This window comes from Centruroides sculpturatus, unplaced genomic scaffold (genome assembly GCF_000671375.1).
Source record: "Centruroides sculpturatus isolate CEXI.00-Female unplaced genomic scaffold, Cexi_2.0 scaffold531, whole genome shotgun sequence".
NCBI lineage: Eukaryota > Metazoa > Arthropoda > Arachnida > Scorpiones > Buthidae > Centruroides > Centruroides sculpturatus.
In genome coordinates this window covers 2999-16894 of record NW_019384680.1, presented here as the reverse complement: position 1 = coordinate 16894, position 13896 = coordinate 2999, and the positions used below count along the sequence as shown (strand labels likewise).

The window sequence follows — 13896 nt, the reverse complement described above, 5'->3', positions numbered from 1 at the left end:
GTTATAAATGTAAACAGAACAAAATTTCAATAAGTCTCTTGTATTATCAAAAGAAGAAATAATTTTTTTGTTAATCTTTACTTCCTTTAGCTTCTGCAGCATCTCCATTGGTTGCTCTATGCTATACTTGTGCAGGGGCATGCACCTGTTAATAAAGGATTGGCTCCTACAATATTATTAGAACAGAGGCTTAAGTATTTTATTAACAGGTGCATGCCCCTGCACAAGTATAGAAGAAATAATAATTGAAAATGACAAAGTATTAAATTGCTTAGAGAGTGAACCTAATGTCATTGTAATTTGCACGATTCGTGCAAATTACAAATGATCACGAATAGTGATTTTATTGATTTGTTTCAATTATTAAATATTACTTGGGCCATCTGTCATCAAAGATACCATCCTACTCTGCTGGATGACCTAAATTTGAGCCAATGTTTTGTGGGTGGGTTGATCCAGATATATTAGACTGCATCCTTCATCATGAACTATGAACCTGGCCAAACCCACAATGGGATGTAAAAAGACTATTCATTAATAAAAACATTTTATAAATTTCCTTTTTAAAAAGTTTCTTAGCACTAGTGGAGAGTTATGTTTTCCTGTAATTTTTGTTTTGAAAATTAATTGAAAAGCAATAGTAGTCTACATAGTAACAATAATTTCACTAATATTTAAAACTTGAGGAAGGGGGAAGTTAACTGTAAGAATAACTTTTATTTAGTATTAAAATTTCTATGTAACACAATTCAAAGGAACAAATAATGAGGGAAGCCAAATGTACAATTTATTTAAACATATTTGATACACCAGATTAGGAAAAATCTGGATTACCAACAATAAAAATCTGATCGGAAACTGTACAAAATGTCAATCACAATGGAAGGATGATGATTTAATAAATGTAAAAGTGGAAATGATAAATTTTCTTCTATAATGATCAATATTTACATGTCAATCTGTACTGTACAATATTGAAAAATCTGGTTGAATGCCATATAATGCCCCTTTTTACATTTAATAATTTTTTCTTTTTACATTCTTTTTCAGAATGGCATAATGGACAATTATGGAATTCACCATTTTGGGTATATATATATATATATATATATATATGCATGTACATATATGTATACATATGTGCATATGCAATGGATTTTTGAAAATATTTTTCTTTCATTCAGCCTAAATGATAAAAAGGCTAAATTCTACAATTACTTCACATTGTTAAATTACCACCTCGAAAATATATATATAAAGTAAATTATTCTAGTATTATAAAATATTGGCTAGTTGAATATAATGAAAGTTATCTATTGCATAATTGTTGCATATTGGCTATGCTCTGTTGGTTTTTTTTTTATTTTTTTGACATAAGTCAAAATTTATGTCTTTTTATCATAATTTACTTTTTTTACATTGGAGGAGATTAATACAAATTCAAAATGACATAATAAAAGAATAAAGTTCTTTTCTGTCCATAGAATGCAACTTGCTCTCAGAATTTTTTTTTACAAATATTTACTCGTTTCAAATTATATAAAATAAAAATATTGTTTATGGCTGGAAAATAGTGTTTCTAAATCTAGACACAACAGATGGTGGAGCAGTAAAGAAAGATATTTCTTATTCAATATTAACAATAAGAATACGAATACTTACAGCATGCAAATACTGGACATTTCAAAATATTGGGCACCCATCGACAGACGCCCTTTGGTTCGATTAACGAAGTTCACAACCATTTAGTTCTATACACCAGAGATCACAATTGAGCTACTAGATGTCTAGCAATGCTTCAATTTTCTATGTAATTGAATACATAACAGAAATTTTATTTTGTAGCAAGTCCTAAAACTTATCTTGCCAATTAATCATTTTTAAAAGTTTCTTCATTCTATTTTCCATATAAAATTACAAAACGATTACCGAGCCGATCAATCAAACATCGAAGGTCCTTCTACCTTAATTTATAAAGAAACTGGACAACTGTTTACACTATAATTAAAAATATATTCGGACTTTAACTTTTTTTTATAAAGTCGATATGGAAGTCCAAAAACATATTCTGTCGACGACGAAAGGAATGACGCCTGTGGCAGGGAGCGATTTTGTTCGGAGAATGACCGGACCAAACACTATTCATTCACTTTGTACAGGATTTCCTTTATCTGCCTTTAAAATCAACATTTTTTGGACTGGCAGAATCTATTTTTGGAAATTCTTGCAAAAGTCTTCTCACATTGGTCCAAGGAAGAGATGATAAAAACCATCATTCAAAATATTGGAAAAAGTGAATACTGGCTCTACAATCATTCATTCATGGTCGATGGAACCTACAAAAAACAAACTAAAATTTAATATCTATCTATTTAGAAATTACTCTGAATTTTTATTTTATATACAGTAGAGCGTCGATTTTCCGAATCAATTGGGGACTGGGGTTGTCCAGATAACTGATATTTCGGATAACTGATTTATGTACGAAAAAATAGTATAACATTTCCGATGTCGAAATTTTTCTCCGTTGCGTGTCGCTTCGCGTTGAATTTTCGTCGATGTTAAGCCTAACAAAGACTATTATATCGTTAAAAATTATTTTTTAATTTTGTACAAACGAAATAAATATATTGAAAAATATAAAAATAATAAAAAGTTATACTTCAGATGTTAATTTAGTATCAAAAACGTAAAATATTTGAGTAGCCCAAGACATAGCCAAAGAATGAAGCGCCACAGCACTGGCGAAAATTTAAATTTGCCGACTGGAATTCTTTCGGATGATTGACTTTCGGAAAACTGACGCTGTACTGTATATATATATAAAATAAAAATTCAAAGAGTTAAAGCATTCTACATAAAATGATATATTGAATTCAAACTTCATGTTTTAGGGATTATAAAGGTGACGGAAAATACATAAGGTATAATATTAAGGCAATATATGTAGTATGATCAAAAGTTTGGGGACTTGGCATAAAATTCCTTACCTTAAAAAGTTTACTTTGAAGGTGGTTGTGCATAGACAGTATAATCACCTTGGGCAATGATACACTTTTTCCAGCACTCATATAACTGCTGGAAGCCATTTTTTGAAACATCCTGCAAGGCCTCCTGCGATGCTGCTCTCATCTCATCTGATGACACAAAACGGCATCCCTGCAAATGCTTTTTCAATGATGGAAACAAAGAAAAATTACACGTGGCTAAGTCTGGTGAATAGGCAGGGTGTGGAAGAACATTAATTTGAGTTTTGGTGAGAAACTGTGTGACCATTTGGGACTGATGTGCAGGTGCGTTGTCGTGCAGAAGGTATCAGTCTCCACTTCGCCAGATCTGAGGCCAGATCTGATAAATGGATTCCCTCAAACAACATAAGATGTCTAGATAATGCTCCTTGTTTACCTGTTCTGCCTTCGGGAATAAATTCTGAATGAACAATTCTTTGAGAATCAAAAAATACCTCCATCACGACTTCCCCTTTGCTCCAATCCTGCCAGAATTTCTGATTGCGGCGAGGAGGGTGATTTCCATGTTGAAGAAGTTATTTGATATCCAATCAAAATGTGCACCATGTTTTATCACCTGTTATGATGTGGTTCAAAAAAGCTGGATTCTTATCGGCTTTGTCGATTAAGTCACCCTATATTCTCATTCGTTCTTCCTTTTGTTCAGAAGTCAAAAGCCGAGGGACAATGTGCTGAGACACTTGGTGCATGTTAACTAGTCTTTGATAAGCGAATAGCCACAGCAATTTTTTCAAGGGTTTGACAACAATCTTTGCGAACACATTGAGAGACCAACTCAACATTTTCCTCGTTCTGTGAAGTCAAAGGTCGGCCAGAGCGTTCATCGTCTGCAATGGATTCTTGGCCCTCTTAAAAACACCGATGCCATTCGTACACTTTCAATTTCACCATGGTAGAATCACTGTACACCTTTCTTAGCAATTCTAAAGTCTCTGTAGGTGTTTTACCTAAATGCTGACAAAATTTAATGTTGCAGCACTGTTCTTGAAACTCCATTTTTATTACATTGCAGAACAAAGATAACTATCTCTGGAAAAAAACAGCAGTGCTGGCAGTTTAGTCACGTGACATGGGCGAAACCAACTGAACATGTAGGAGTGGTTTGGTAGAATCCACTTCATACGCTGTAACTTCAAATACATGCTTTTGTTGTCATAGATTACTGCAGTCCCCAAAATTTTGGATCATACCACGTATAAGGTTAAAATCAACAATAATAATCTACAATAATATGAAAAGGCTAATGATTACCAATTATTAATATATAAAGCAAAACATTTATTTTAGTTTTATTCAATTCACTGTTTAATCTTAATTTTTAAAACAAAATAAATATATGTTTCTTTCATTTGGAAAAAGTAAAATGTTTTTAATTAAAAAAATTTTCAGCTATACAGGATCTCAGTTGTTCAATGAGCAAGAGATTGATTGAAGTTGAAAAAGCACTCCTTGTTATAATGCAGCAGTAAGCTCTTCCTTTATCTTAGACTGTGAAAAGTTTTGTAAACAGAGTAAATTAAAATATTCGATAGAATTCAGATCAGGGCTGCAACTTTATCATTCAAATAATTCCACATTAATAACTGCAAATGAACCTTTCGTTGTCGAAGAGATATAAATTGAAGCAACATATTGCCAGAAAGTCCGATCTTCAGATATAATAAATGTTGCAAGATAATTTATTGCCAATGCACCATGTCTTGATACTTTATAGAGTCCAGAAGTAAAGGTTTCAGCCTGTCACCTGGGATCAAATCTGAACAGAGAACTACAGGAATTTTTCATGGATAGCCTGCTCTGGGAATATATGGCTCCACCCCTACCATCTAACCAACCTGTGAAAAGACCCCACTTAGTGCTCACACACAGATAGAGTCAAAAATGAAAAAGAAAAAATACGTGGATTCTTGGCTAGTAAACTCAGTTTAAACCATAACATACCCCCCAACAAATTAGCACTTGGTGAAATATTTCTTTTGATCATGCCATCATGCAGTAAAGTTTAAAACCACCAAGTTTATCCACATTACAACCACATAGGATGACATGTTATTTCAGAAAGTTTTAATGCCAAACTTGGTGTTGCAAATTCCAAATGCACATCTCAGGATGCTTATGACTACATTACCGCATATTTTAAGTTTGAACTCAAAGCCAAAGTATTTTGTATAGTCTGCTTGTACAATGAAACTATATTTCATTAAAAATGTTATCAGCAGTTGTAGATGTCTTAAGACTAACTGCAAATAATTTTTCCTGACACATTAATGACTTTAGTCTTTTAGTTTTTCTTCTTCATTCCATAGCTGTCTGGCTCTTGCAGGAAATTGTTTACTATAGTTTTGCAACAATTAAGTTTCTTAGTCATTTCTGTTCCAGTTAATCCAGGATTTTTAAAAGCTAAATTTATCATTTTCCAATATCTAATGCTTCCTTTTGGCATTATCAATATTAAAACTACATGTAGTTTTAATATTGACTATTTAAAATGTAAATAATAATTGGGATAAAAGTAAAATTTGAATGCTGGTACAGAAGATTGCTAAGGCAATATGGGTTCTAATGCAATTTGTTGAATTTACATTATCCTATATAATTTACTTTTAAAGGAAAAAATATAATTATTTTCCACTGTTATTTAGTTCATTATTGAAACTGTTATAGTAATAACTGATAATCATTAGCTACATTATTTCATTTTCAAATTATTGTAGAAGTTTTTCCTGACATTATGTCATATTCATGTAAGGTAGTGGGAAAAGTATAATAGAGAATTTCAAAAAGGCAAATGAAGTTAATGGTTGAAATTTAAAATATTTTAAATTCCAATAAATTAAATATCAAGTAATTTTTTTATATCTGGTTTAGAAGAAATAAATTGATTATAATAATAGTATTTTAGAGCAATTCAATTTTTATTTTGATTCTAAATGCAGCCCGATATGTCCTATATTAAAACATTTCACATAAAATGCAGACAACCTGCCATATTTCCACATAAATAGGAGCATATTCTTATGTGAGAAGTGCTTGTTTTTTAGTTTTGAAACATTCTGTTCACTTATTAGAGCATGCTCTTATGTGTACCAGCACTGCTGTGTCAGTGTAAATTAAATTTACATTTAATGATACAGTAACTAATGGTTACTACAGATATGTCACAATATTTTAAAAATAATTCTTTTGATGTTGTTTTTAAAAAATTTTATATCAAGTTTTTAAGGTATTTTGCAGAATATAGTGCTGATTTTGCTCTAACTATAAAAGCATGCTCTCTTGTGTACAGAAATATGATAGTGCCATTATTACCTGGGTCATTTTTTAGAAATGGCAACATCACTAGAACTTCCTGACTATGATGCAATCAACCAACCCATGCCATTGTTGAATTTATGATAGTAATAGGCAGAGTTTACTGTCTTGGACAATCTGTTGTATTTGTTGGGGATAAGTCCTTGCAATTTTAACTTGTTCTAAAAGTTGAAGAAGTTGCCACCAAGTGGTTTTTTTCAACTTTCAAACTGTTCACATCCTCATCTCTGCACTAGGATGGTGCCTGAGAACCTTGTCAGAAAACTGAGTTGCAGCAAATATGATCAATAGCAGTCATTCATACAACTGGAGAATATATTGAAGGACAGCAAATGTCATTGTTAATCTATGCTTTAACATATAGCAAACTAGCTTGTTACACCTATTAATTGTAAATTTGAAAAATGTATGTGGTAAAACCGATTTTAAGAACATTATATGAATGCCTACAAACTATGTGGGAAGTATGTCCTCGTAAATAGCAAGTTTACAGAAAAATTATTAGAATTAGTTTTGTTTATTTGGTTACAGCAATGCAACATGTGGACAATCTACCATGGGGAATGCCTCCTGGGAGGACTTTTATGGGAAAACTGGCAGTTATTGCAGTGTTACTAATGTGAAGAAAACATGGAAAATTCTACATGGCCAGCCTGTTGATGAAGTGGAACCTACGACTAACTCATGACTAATTACCAGCATTTGGTGGTTTTATCCACTGTGCCATCAGTGGACATTTATTGAAATTAAGAAAGTACCATTCAGAAATTAAAAAGTAAATTGTTAGATGTGGAAAATTAAATACTTGAACAAGTGTTAAACTGAAAACTATACAACTCCACAGAGGTGAGTGTGCTACCCGTTGCAGTAATGATATGGCACGTCTATTTTGTGCTATATTATTGTTACAATAAGTGAATATTAAAAATTTTTTAAAAATTCTTTTTTGGATAAATTATGTTTAGTTTATTATTTTTAAAAATTATTTTGCCAATAGATTTCTACATGTAAAGCCAGAATATCGAACATACACAGAAATTAATTAATTAATATATAGAAATCCAATCAATATTTTTGGGTTTATGTATGGTATTATCTAAGTCAAAAGTAGATTAATGTAACTGCCACATTTCATACCAATTGATCGAACTGTGTAGGAGTGCATTGTGAACAAACATCCATCCTCATTTATACATATAGATAAATGCATGTTGCCACTTTAAAAAATGGCCTTCACATAATTAACATTATTAATCTGCATTACACATTTATGGGATAAAACAGATTTATTTTTTATGGAAATTTTAAGCAATTTTAATAAAATTGAAAACTGCTAATATCAATAGTCTGTTTTGTAAAATAAAATTTTATATATAATTAATCACAAATAAGAATGCAATACCTTGTTAAATGACGACTATCTGCATGTACTTCCATCTCCATACTTTTAAATTCATTTAGTTCTTTTCTGATGGCAGCCTGTAATGGTAATATTTTTTTTAAAAGAAATCCAAAATTTATACAAGTCTTTGAAAATAAGAAGCACAATATATTTCTAAATTTTCCTATGACAAAACACAACTACTGACAGATTTACAGAAAAAAAAGCAGAATATTTAGATGCATTTTTAATTTAGATCAAGCATTCCCAAAACTTTGACCTCTCCAAAGTTTCCTCAGCCTTTCATTGACCAGTCCCTCCTCTTCTAGACCATTTCAAGGAGTTTTATGTTAATCATTAATTAACTTTTTTTGTAATTTATTGATCCAGAATGATGTAATTTCTTATAACTTCCTGCATTTTTAAAATTGTCATTAATGTATAAAGTATTTAAAAGCAGAAACTTTATTAAGGCATTCTGATAAACTTAAAACAGTATTATAAAATAGTTTTGGATTTATTTAATTAGTTTTTGTAGTAAAATAATCAAATAATTAATTTTTAAAAAATTATCTCATAATAAGAACTATTTTATCATTTTGTTCTAAGCAAACAAATATATTATTTCCAAACAGATGATTAACACAAGTTTTAAGTCATTTTAATAAGTAAAGAATCTAGCTTCATTTAAATTCGTTTTCATTGGAATAATTTATATTGTCAAAATATTAAAAAATTACCTTGTCTCTTGGCGTAAGACGGGTCCACGGCTTATCGGCACGTCGATCATAATCTTGTGCCTGTGTCACTTCGACATAGTCATTAAAACGAATAATTTTTCTTTCCTTTAATTCCTCAATTGTAGGTCGAAAACTCAGCTAAATTAATATATCAAAACATTTCAAGCTCATCGTTTGAAAGAAACTCATAATATATTATAAAATTCCACTTTAACATAAAACTATTAAAATCATAGAGATATTGTTTTTCTAAATCAAAATGCATTACTTGAAGAATAAAAAAAATTATTTAAGTCATACATAAAACTAGCACTTTATTTCCCTGATTATTTCTTCCATAGATTTGTGACATTCTTAAAGAAATAGAGCAATTAGAACATTTTTTTTTCTATCCATTTTCTTTTTAAATACTTATCTTGAGTTACCAGACCTTCAATTTATGGTTATGTACAATCTTCAAGATAAGTAATTTTGTTTCAAAAATGCTTTCCAATCTGAACAAAAATCTAATTCTCTTCTAATAACTGATTTAAAAACTTCATAAGGCTATAATTAAATAAAAACAAATAGTTCAAAATGTTTCTTTACAATAAATGTTGTGTGTCTATTCAATTAGAAATCCAGGAAATAGACCTTTTATTTAATTTTTGTAATATAAATATTAAAATTTGGATATATTGAATAAATACCATATTTATTCTAATAAATTGTCTTCTAATAGTAAGTGCACTGTTTGTTGGGGGAAGTAAGGATTATTATAACCTGTATGAATTTGAGATCTAGAAATAATTCTTTATTAAGCACATGATATTTTCCCTAATGGTTCCAGCTAGAGTCAGGCAACTGAAGTGTTTTTCTTCTGCTTTTAAATTTTATCTTTGGATTAAAAGTAAGATTGGGGGAAAGTTCTAAATATTTTGACAGTTAAAATACAGGGTGATTGTGAGTTATTAATTTTTCAAAATTTCTATGACTTTGAAACTATTTACAGTAAGATGATGCGATTTTCATAGAACTGCTCAGAAAGAAGTGGGATTTTTTTAGGTATAATAAAAATTTTAGTACCAAAATAGTTACATTTCTTGCCATAGATGGCACTGTAGCATCTGTAAATTTGTTAAGAATAAAAAAATAATGTTCTTAGTGTAAGCTCTTGTAACAACTACACAAATTATATAATCTTATCAAGCACCATCTATGGCAAGAAATTAACTATTTTAGTACTAAAATTTTTATTTTACATAAAAAAAATCCCACATCTTTATACTACTGGATATAATGGGTTGACCTAGCTGCCAAATCAAATCCAGAAGCTGAATGCACAAACTTTACAAATTTAAAAATAACTTATCTGCTTGAATTTTGATGGAAATAATTTTTTATTTAAAACCTGAGAACTGATTACCAGTATTCAACATTGTTAATAACAGAAATAATGAAACTACTGAATTAAAGCAATTAAAAACAAGTATTATTTCCTAAAACTAAAGATTTTTTAAAATTCTCCCAATCTTATTAACTTCTGATGCATGTCAACTGTTGTAACTGATCGCTTGGCATTATCATAGTGTAAAAAGAACAGACTATAACAGTAATTTTTTTGAGTTGGAGTGATCATCACTGGTGTGAAATAATAATGATAATATTAACATCGTAAGTGTTGTTATGGCCAATGTTAAAGTTGAAAATATGCCTTTCATCATGGCAAGAGTTATGTTATAATATATCTTGTGTGACTTCAGGAAAGCTGGAGGCAGTGTTTTTTTTTATATATTAAATGATGTAATATAATTGTACTGAATTCATGTAACCATTACAGATTTCATATCACATATCTGAATTTGTTGACATTAATATGCCTATTCACAGGACCTATTTTGCATAAACCAATAACAATGGGATTTGATTGCAATTCAAAAACACAAAATAAATACCATATTTATTCTTCTAATGAACAGTGTCTTCTAATAGTTCACTGTTTATCAAAAGAAGATAAGGCTTATTTAATTAAACTGAAAAATTGCACCTTCTATTTAGTATTAACACATTTCAACATAAGGTAAAACTGACAAGTGTTTTGTTGTTTAAATAATAATAATAATAAAGTGAAAACTTACATTTATTCCATTAGTAGACACCCTTAAATAATAATCATACCCAATTTCCAAATAATATAAATAATAGTTGTCCTCTAAACAGCACAGTTGTATTGAGAAAATTTATAGACAGCACATTGTTCATTACAATAAATATGGTTAATTGTAACTAACACATACAATTTATTTTATTTATTTATTTATTGCAAAATTACAAAGACAGTGATTGCCATCCCAAAACAAACAATGAATAAAATGCTAATTAAAAAAACAAAAAAGGGAATACAAACAAAAATATTAAAATACAGTGGGTGATCGGTTAATGAACATAATCCATTCCAAAACTTTGTTCGTTATCCGATTATCGATTTACCATAGGTTTCTATGAGAATTTGATTAATTCATTCTAGAGACCCCAAAAATAAAAAAATATATACTTTCTTACTACATTTATTCATATGTAATAATAAAAATACATATATATACGGTCTTGCATTTTTATTAGTCATATTTTTGCTGTTTGTGGGGGTTAAAGGATCTGTCCAATGTCTATTGCTTTTCTGTCTTCTTCATGACTTTTCAGAAGTAATTAATAGCATTGTAATTGTAGAGATCCCTATGCCTATTAACTTCAACCTGGTTTGGATGCCATTTTAAGACCGTTGTTCTGACATCCTCCCACTTCTTCAAAAGATCTTTAATAGCAGATATCAACATAAATTGCTTTTTCAGAAGAAAACATAAAAGAATTGATTCTGTCAGAAATATAAAAGGCTGGAATTACAAGGGAGAGTTTCAAAGTTTGGGAGAATACTATCCGATCAGTATATACTGGATTGAATGTCGTTGTGGACGTCTCCCGCACTCCGCAAAGTTTCGAATTGTTGCTTGAAGACAAAGGAAGATCAATCAGTATTTGTTATTTTACATCGCTTCTTCTTGTGTTTGTTCAGTGAAGTGTTTGTTGTCCGATTATAAAAATCTTACGCGAAAGTTTTCGTTAACCGATCACCCACTGTATAAAAATTCAACAATAAATGCAATAAAATTTTTATATATAATGTTTATGTAAAATTAAATGTTATTCAATGTTTTGTTTTTTGTTTTTAATGTATCAATTTATTATAATGTAAAATATATATATATATATATATATATATATATATATATATATTACCTTTCTTATAAGCATTTTCTTTTTCTGCTCTTTTTCTTTCTTCATTTCTTCTGGAGTTTGATCTAAATGTAGTGACAAAAAAATTAAAATCAGATAAACAATGGTACTGATTTGAAACACACTTAAAAAGAAAAGAAAAACATACTTTTCAGAATATTCCTTTGTTCTAGTTCTTCTGCTGTTGGCCGTAAACTCAATCTTCTACAAATTAAAAGGAAAGTAAGTAAAATGAAGATTAAATTACAGTCAACCCACCTATAACACTGTTGATAATTCAGTTTGATATGAATTCCATGTTGTACGAGTCCTTAGATTTAACAAATGTGTGCCAGGCTGTGAACGGCTCACGTATTTGTAAAATCTAAGTGACTCATACAACATGGAATTCATATAAAACGGAATTATCAACAGTGTTATAGGGGGGTTGGACTGTAGTATTAAATCATTATAAGTTAGTTTTTAAAACAAAAGTATATTTGCAATAAAATTTAAAATAAAATTTGTTGAAAACATATTGAACATAAAACATTAGTTTATATCAGATTGTTTTGAATTTTGTCTATTATACTGCAAGTCTTAATTCCAAATAGTTACCACCAAACTTATGTATTTATGTATGCAGGTAGCTTTTTGTATTGCTCTCATGGATAAGTCACACAAACTGTATCTGCATTATGGAAGAATATTTATTTTGCAAGTACTTTCTACATTTTATAACTGTCCTCTTCAGGCAGTAACGTTCATAGAGAACAGAACATTTTCAGATTGTTTCTCATGCAGGGATATGGAACTTACATAATATATATTAAAAAACTACAAAATTATACAATATTAAAAATAACAATGACATACAATAAATATTTATTAATTTATTTATTACTTATTTATTTTCATATTTTAATACTGTTACTTTTATTATTATTATTTTTTGTATGTCATTGTTATTTTTAATATTGTATAATTTTGTAGTTTTTTAAATATAGTATGTAAGTTCCATGCCCCTGCATGAGAAACAATCTGAAAACGTTCTATTTCTACAATTCAAATGTTCTGTTCTCTATGAACAATATTGCCTGAAGAGGAACAGTTATATCATGTAGAAAGTACTTGCAAAATAAATATTTTTTCATAATGTCCATCTAAAAACAAAGTGAATATATTAAAAATAAATATTTAGACTATATAAATTTCTAAAATATACAAGATATCTTTGTTTATATGTAATATAAACAAAGATATCTTGTATAATTGTATTATCTTATATAATCTTATATATCTTGTATAATTTTGTAAGACATCTTAAACAAATTTCTAATATATTCAATAATTATAGATTCACCAGTAATATTTATATAAACATATAAATATTAGTGTATGAAAAATTTTTAAATATATCTATAAACTTTATTGCTATAAAGATAAAATGTACTGTACTATACAAAAGATAAAACTTTTAAAATTTATTTAAGGCCCAAAATTCAATTAAAGTAGTTTACTAGGTACAGTAGTAGTCTTATTTAAACTTAAAATCACACAGAATGGATAGAACAAAAATCTGAATAAATTCAAAATCTTTACAATCAAAAATTTACTTATTGAAAAACAGTATGTATGAAGAAGTAATATATACATATCAAATGATTGTATCTAATTGATAATTTTAAAGTAGATAATTTTATTCCATAGATGAATTCAAGTCTCGTGTATATATACATATACAATATACTAAATTTATATCAGACATATTTTTTCTATTATGTCAGAATGTGTGTGACCCTATTCTTATATCAAAAACTCTGGCTCAATGTCAAACACCTGAAATAACTACTGCATTATTTAAATCTTGTCTTAACACAGAGAATATTTTTAGTACCTGTGATATTCTTTTCTGAGTAAATATTAAACTGGATCTTAAAATTACTGTCACTACTACAGAAATCTTCCCACATTACATCAATTTTAAAAATTTAACTAGTATAATATAATATATTTGCTTCAGATGAAAAGCATTTTAATTCCTGTTTAAAATGAAAAGTTAATTGACTAAAATTATTATATTAATGAATTAATGAAGAGTTAATTATCTGATATTAGAATTTACTTTAAATACTATGAAAATTCTCATAGTAAAATTTATGTAATAATAAATAAATATAAACTA

At 28.8% G+C, this 13896-nt stretch overlaps 1 protein-coding gene across 1 annotated transcript; it reads right to left on the bottom strand.

The window, feature by feature from the left end:
• Positions 1 to 765: 765 nt before the first annotated feature.
• On the bottom strand, positions 766 to 12042 carry LOC111626961 (phosphatase and actin regulator 1-like; the record flags this gene model as incomplete). The annotated part of the gene is made up of 5 exons (XM_023370502.1): positions 766 to 2336; positions 7744 to 7820; positions 8463 to 8600; positions 11736 to 11797; positions 11881 to 12042. Coding segments are annotated over 5 exons (455 nt in total), but the record flags the coding sequence as incomplete, so codon positions are not given.
• Positions 12043 to 13896: the final 1854 nt, after the last annotated feature.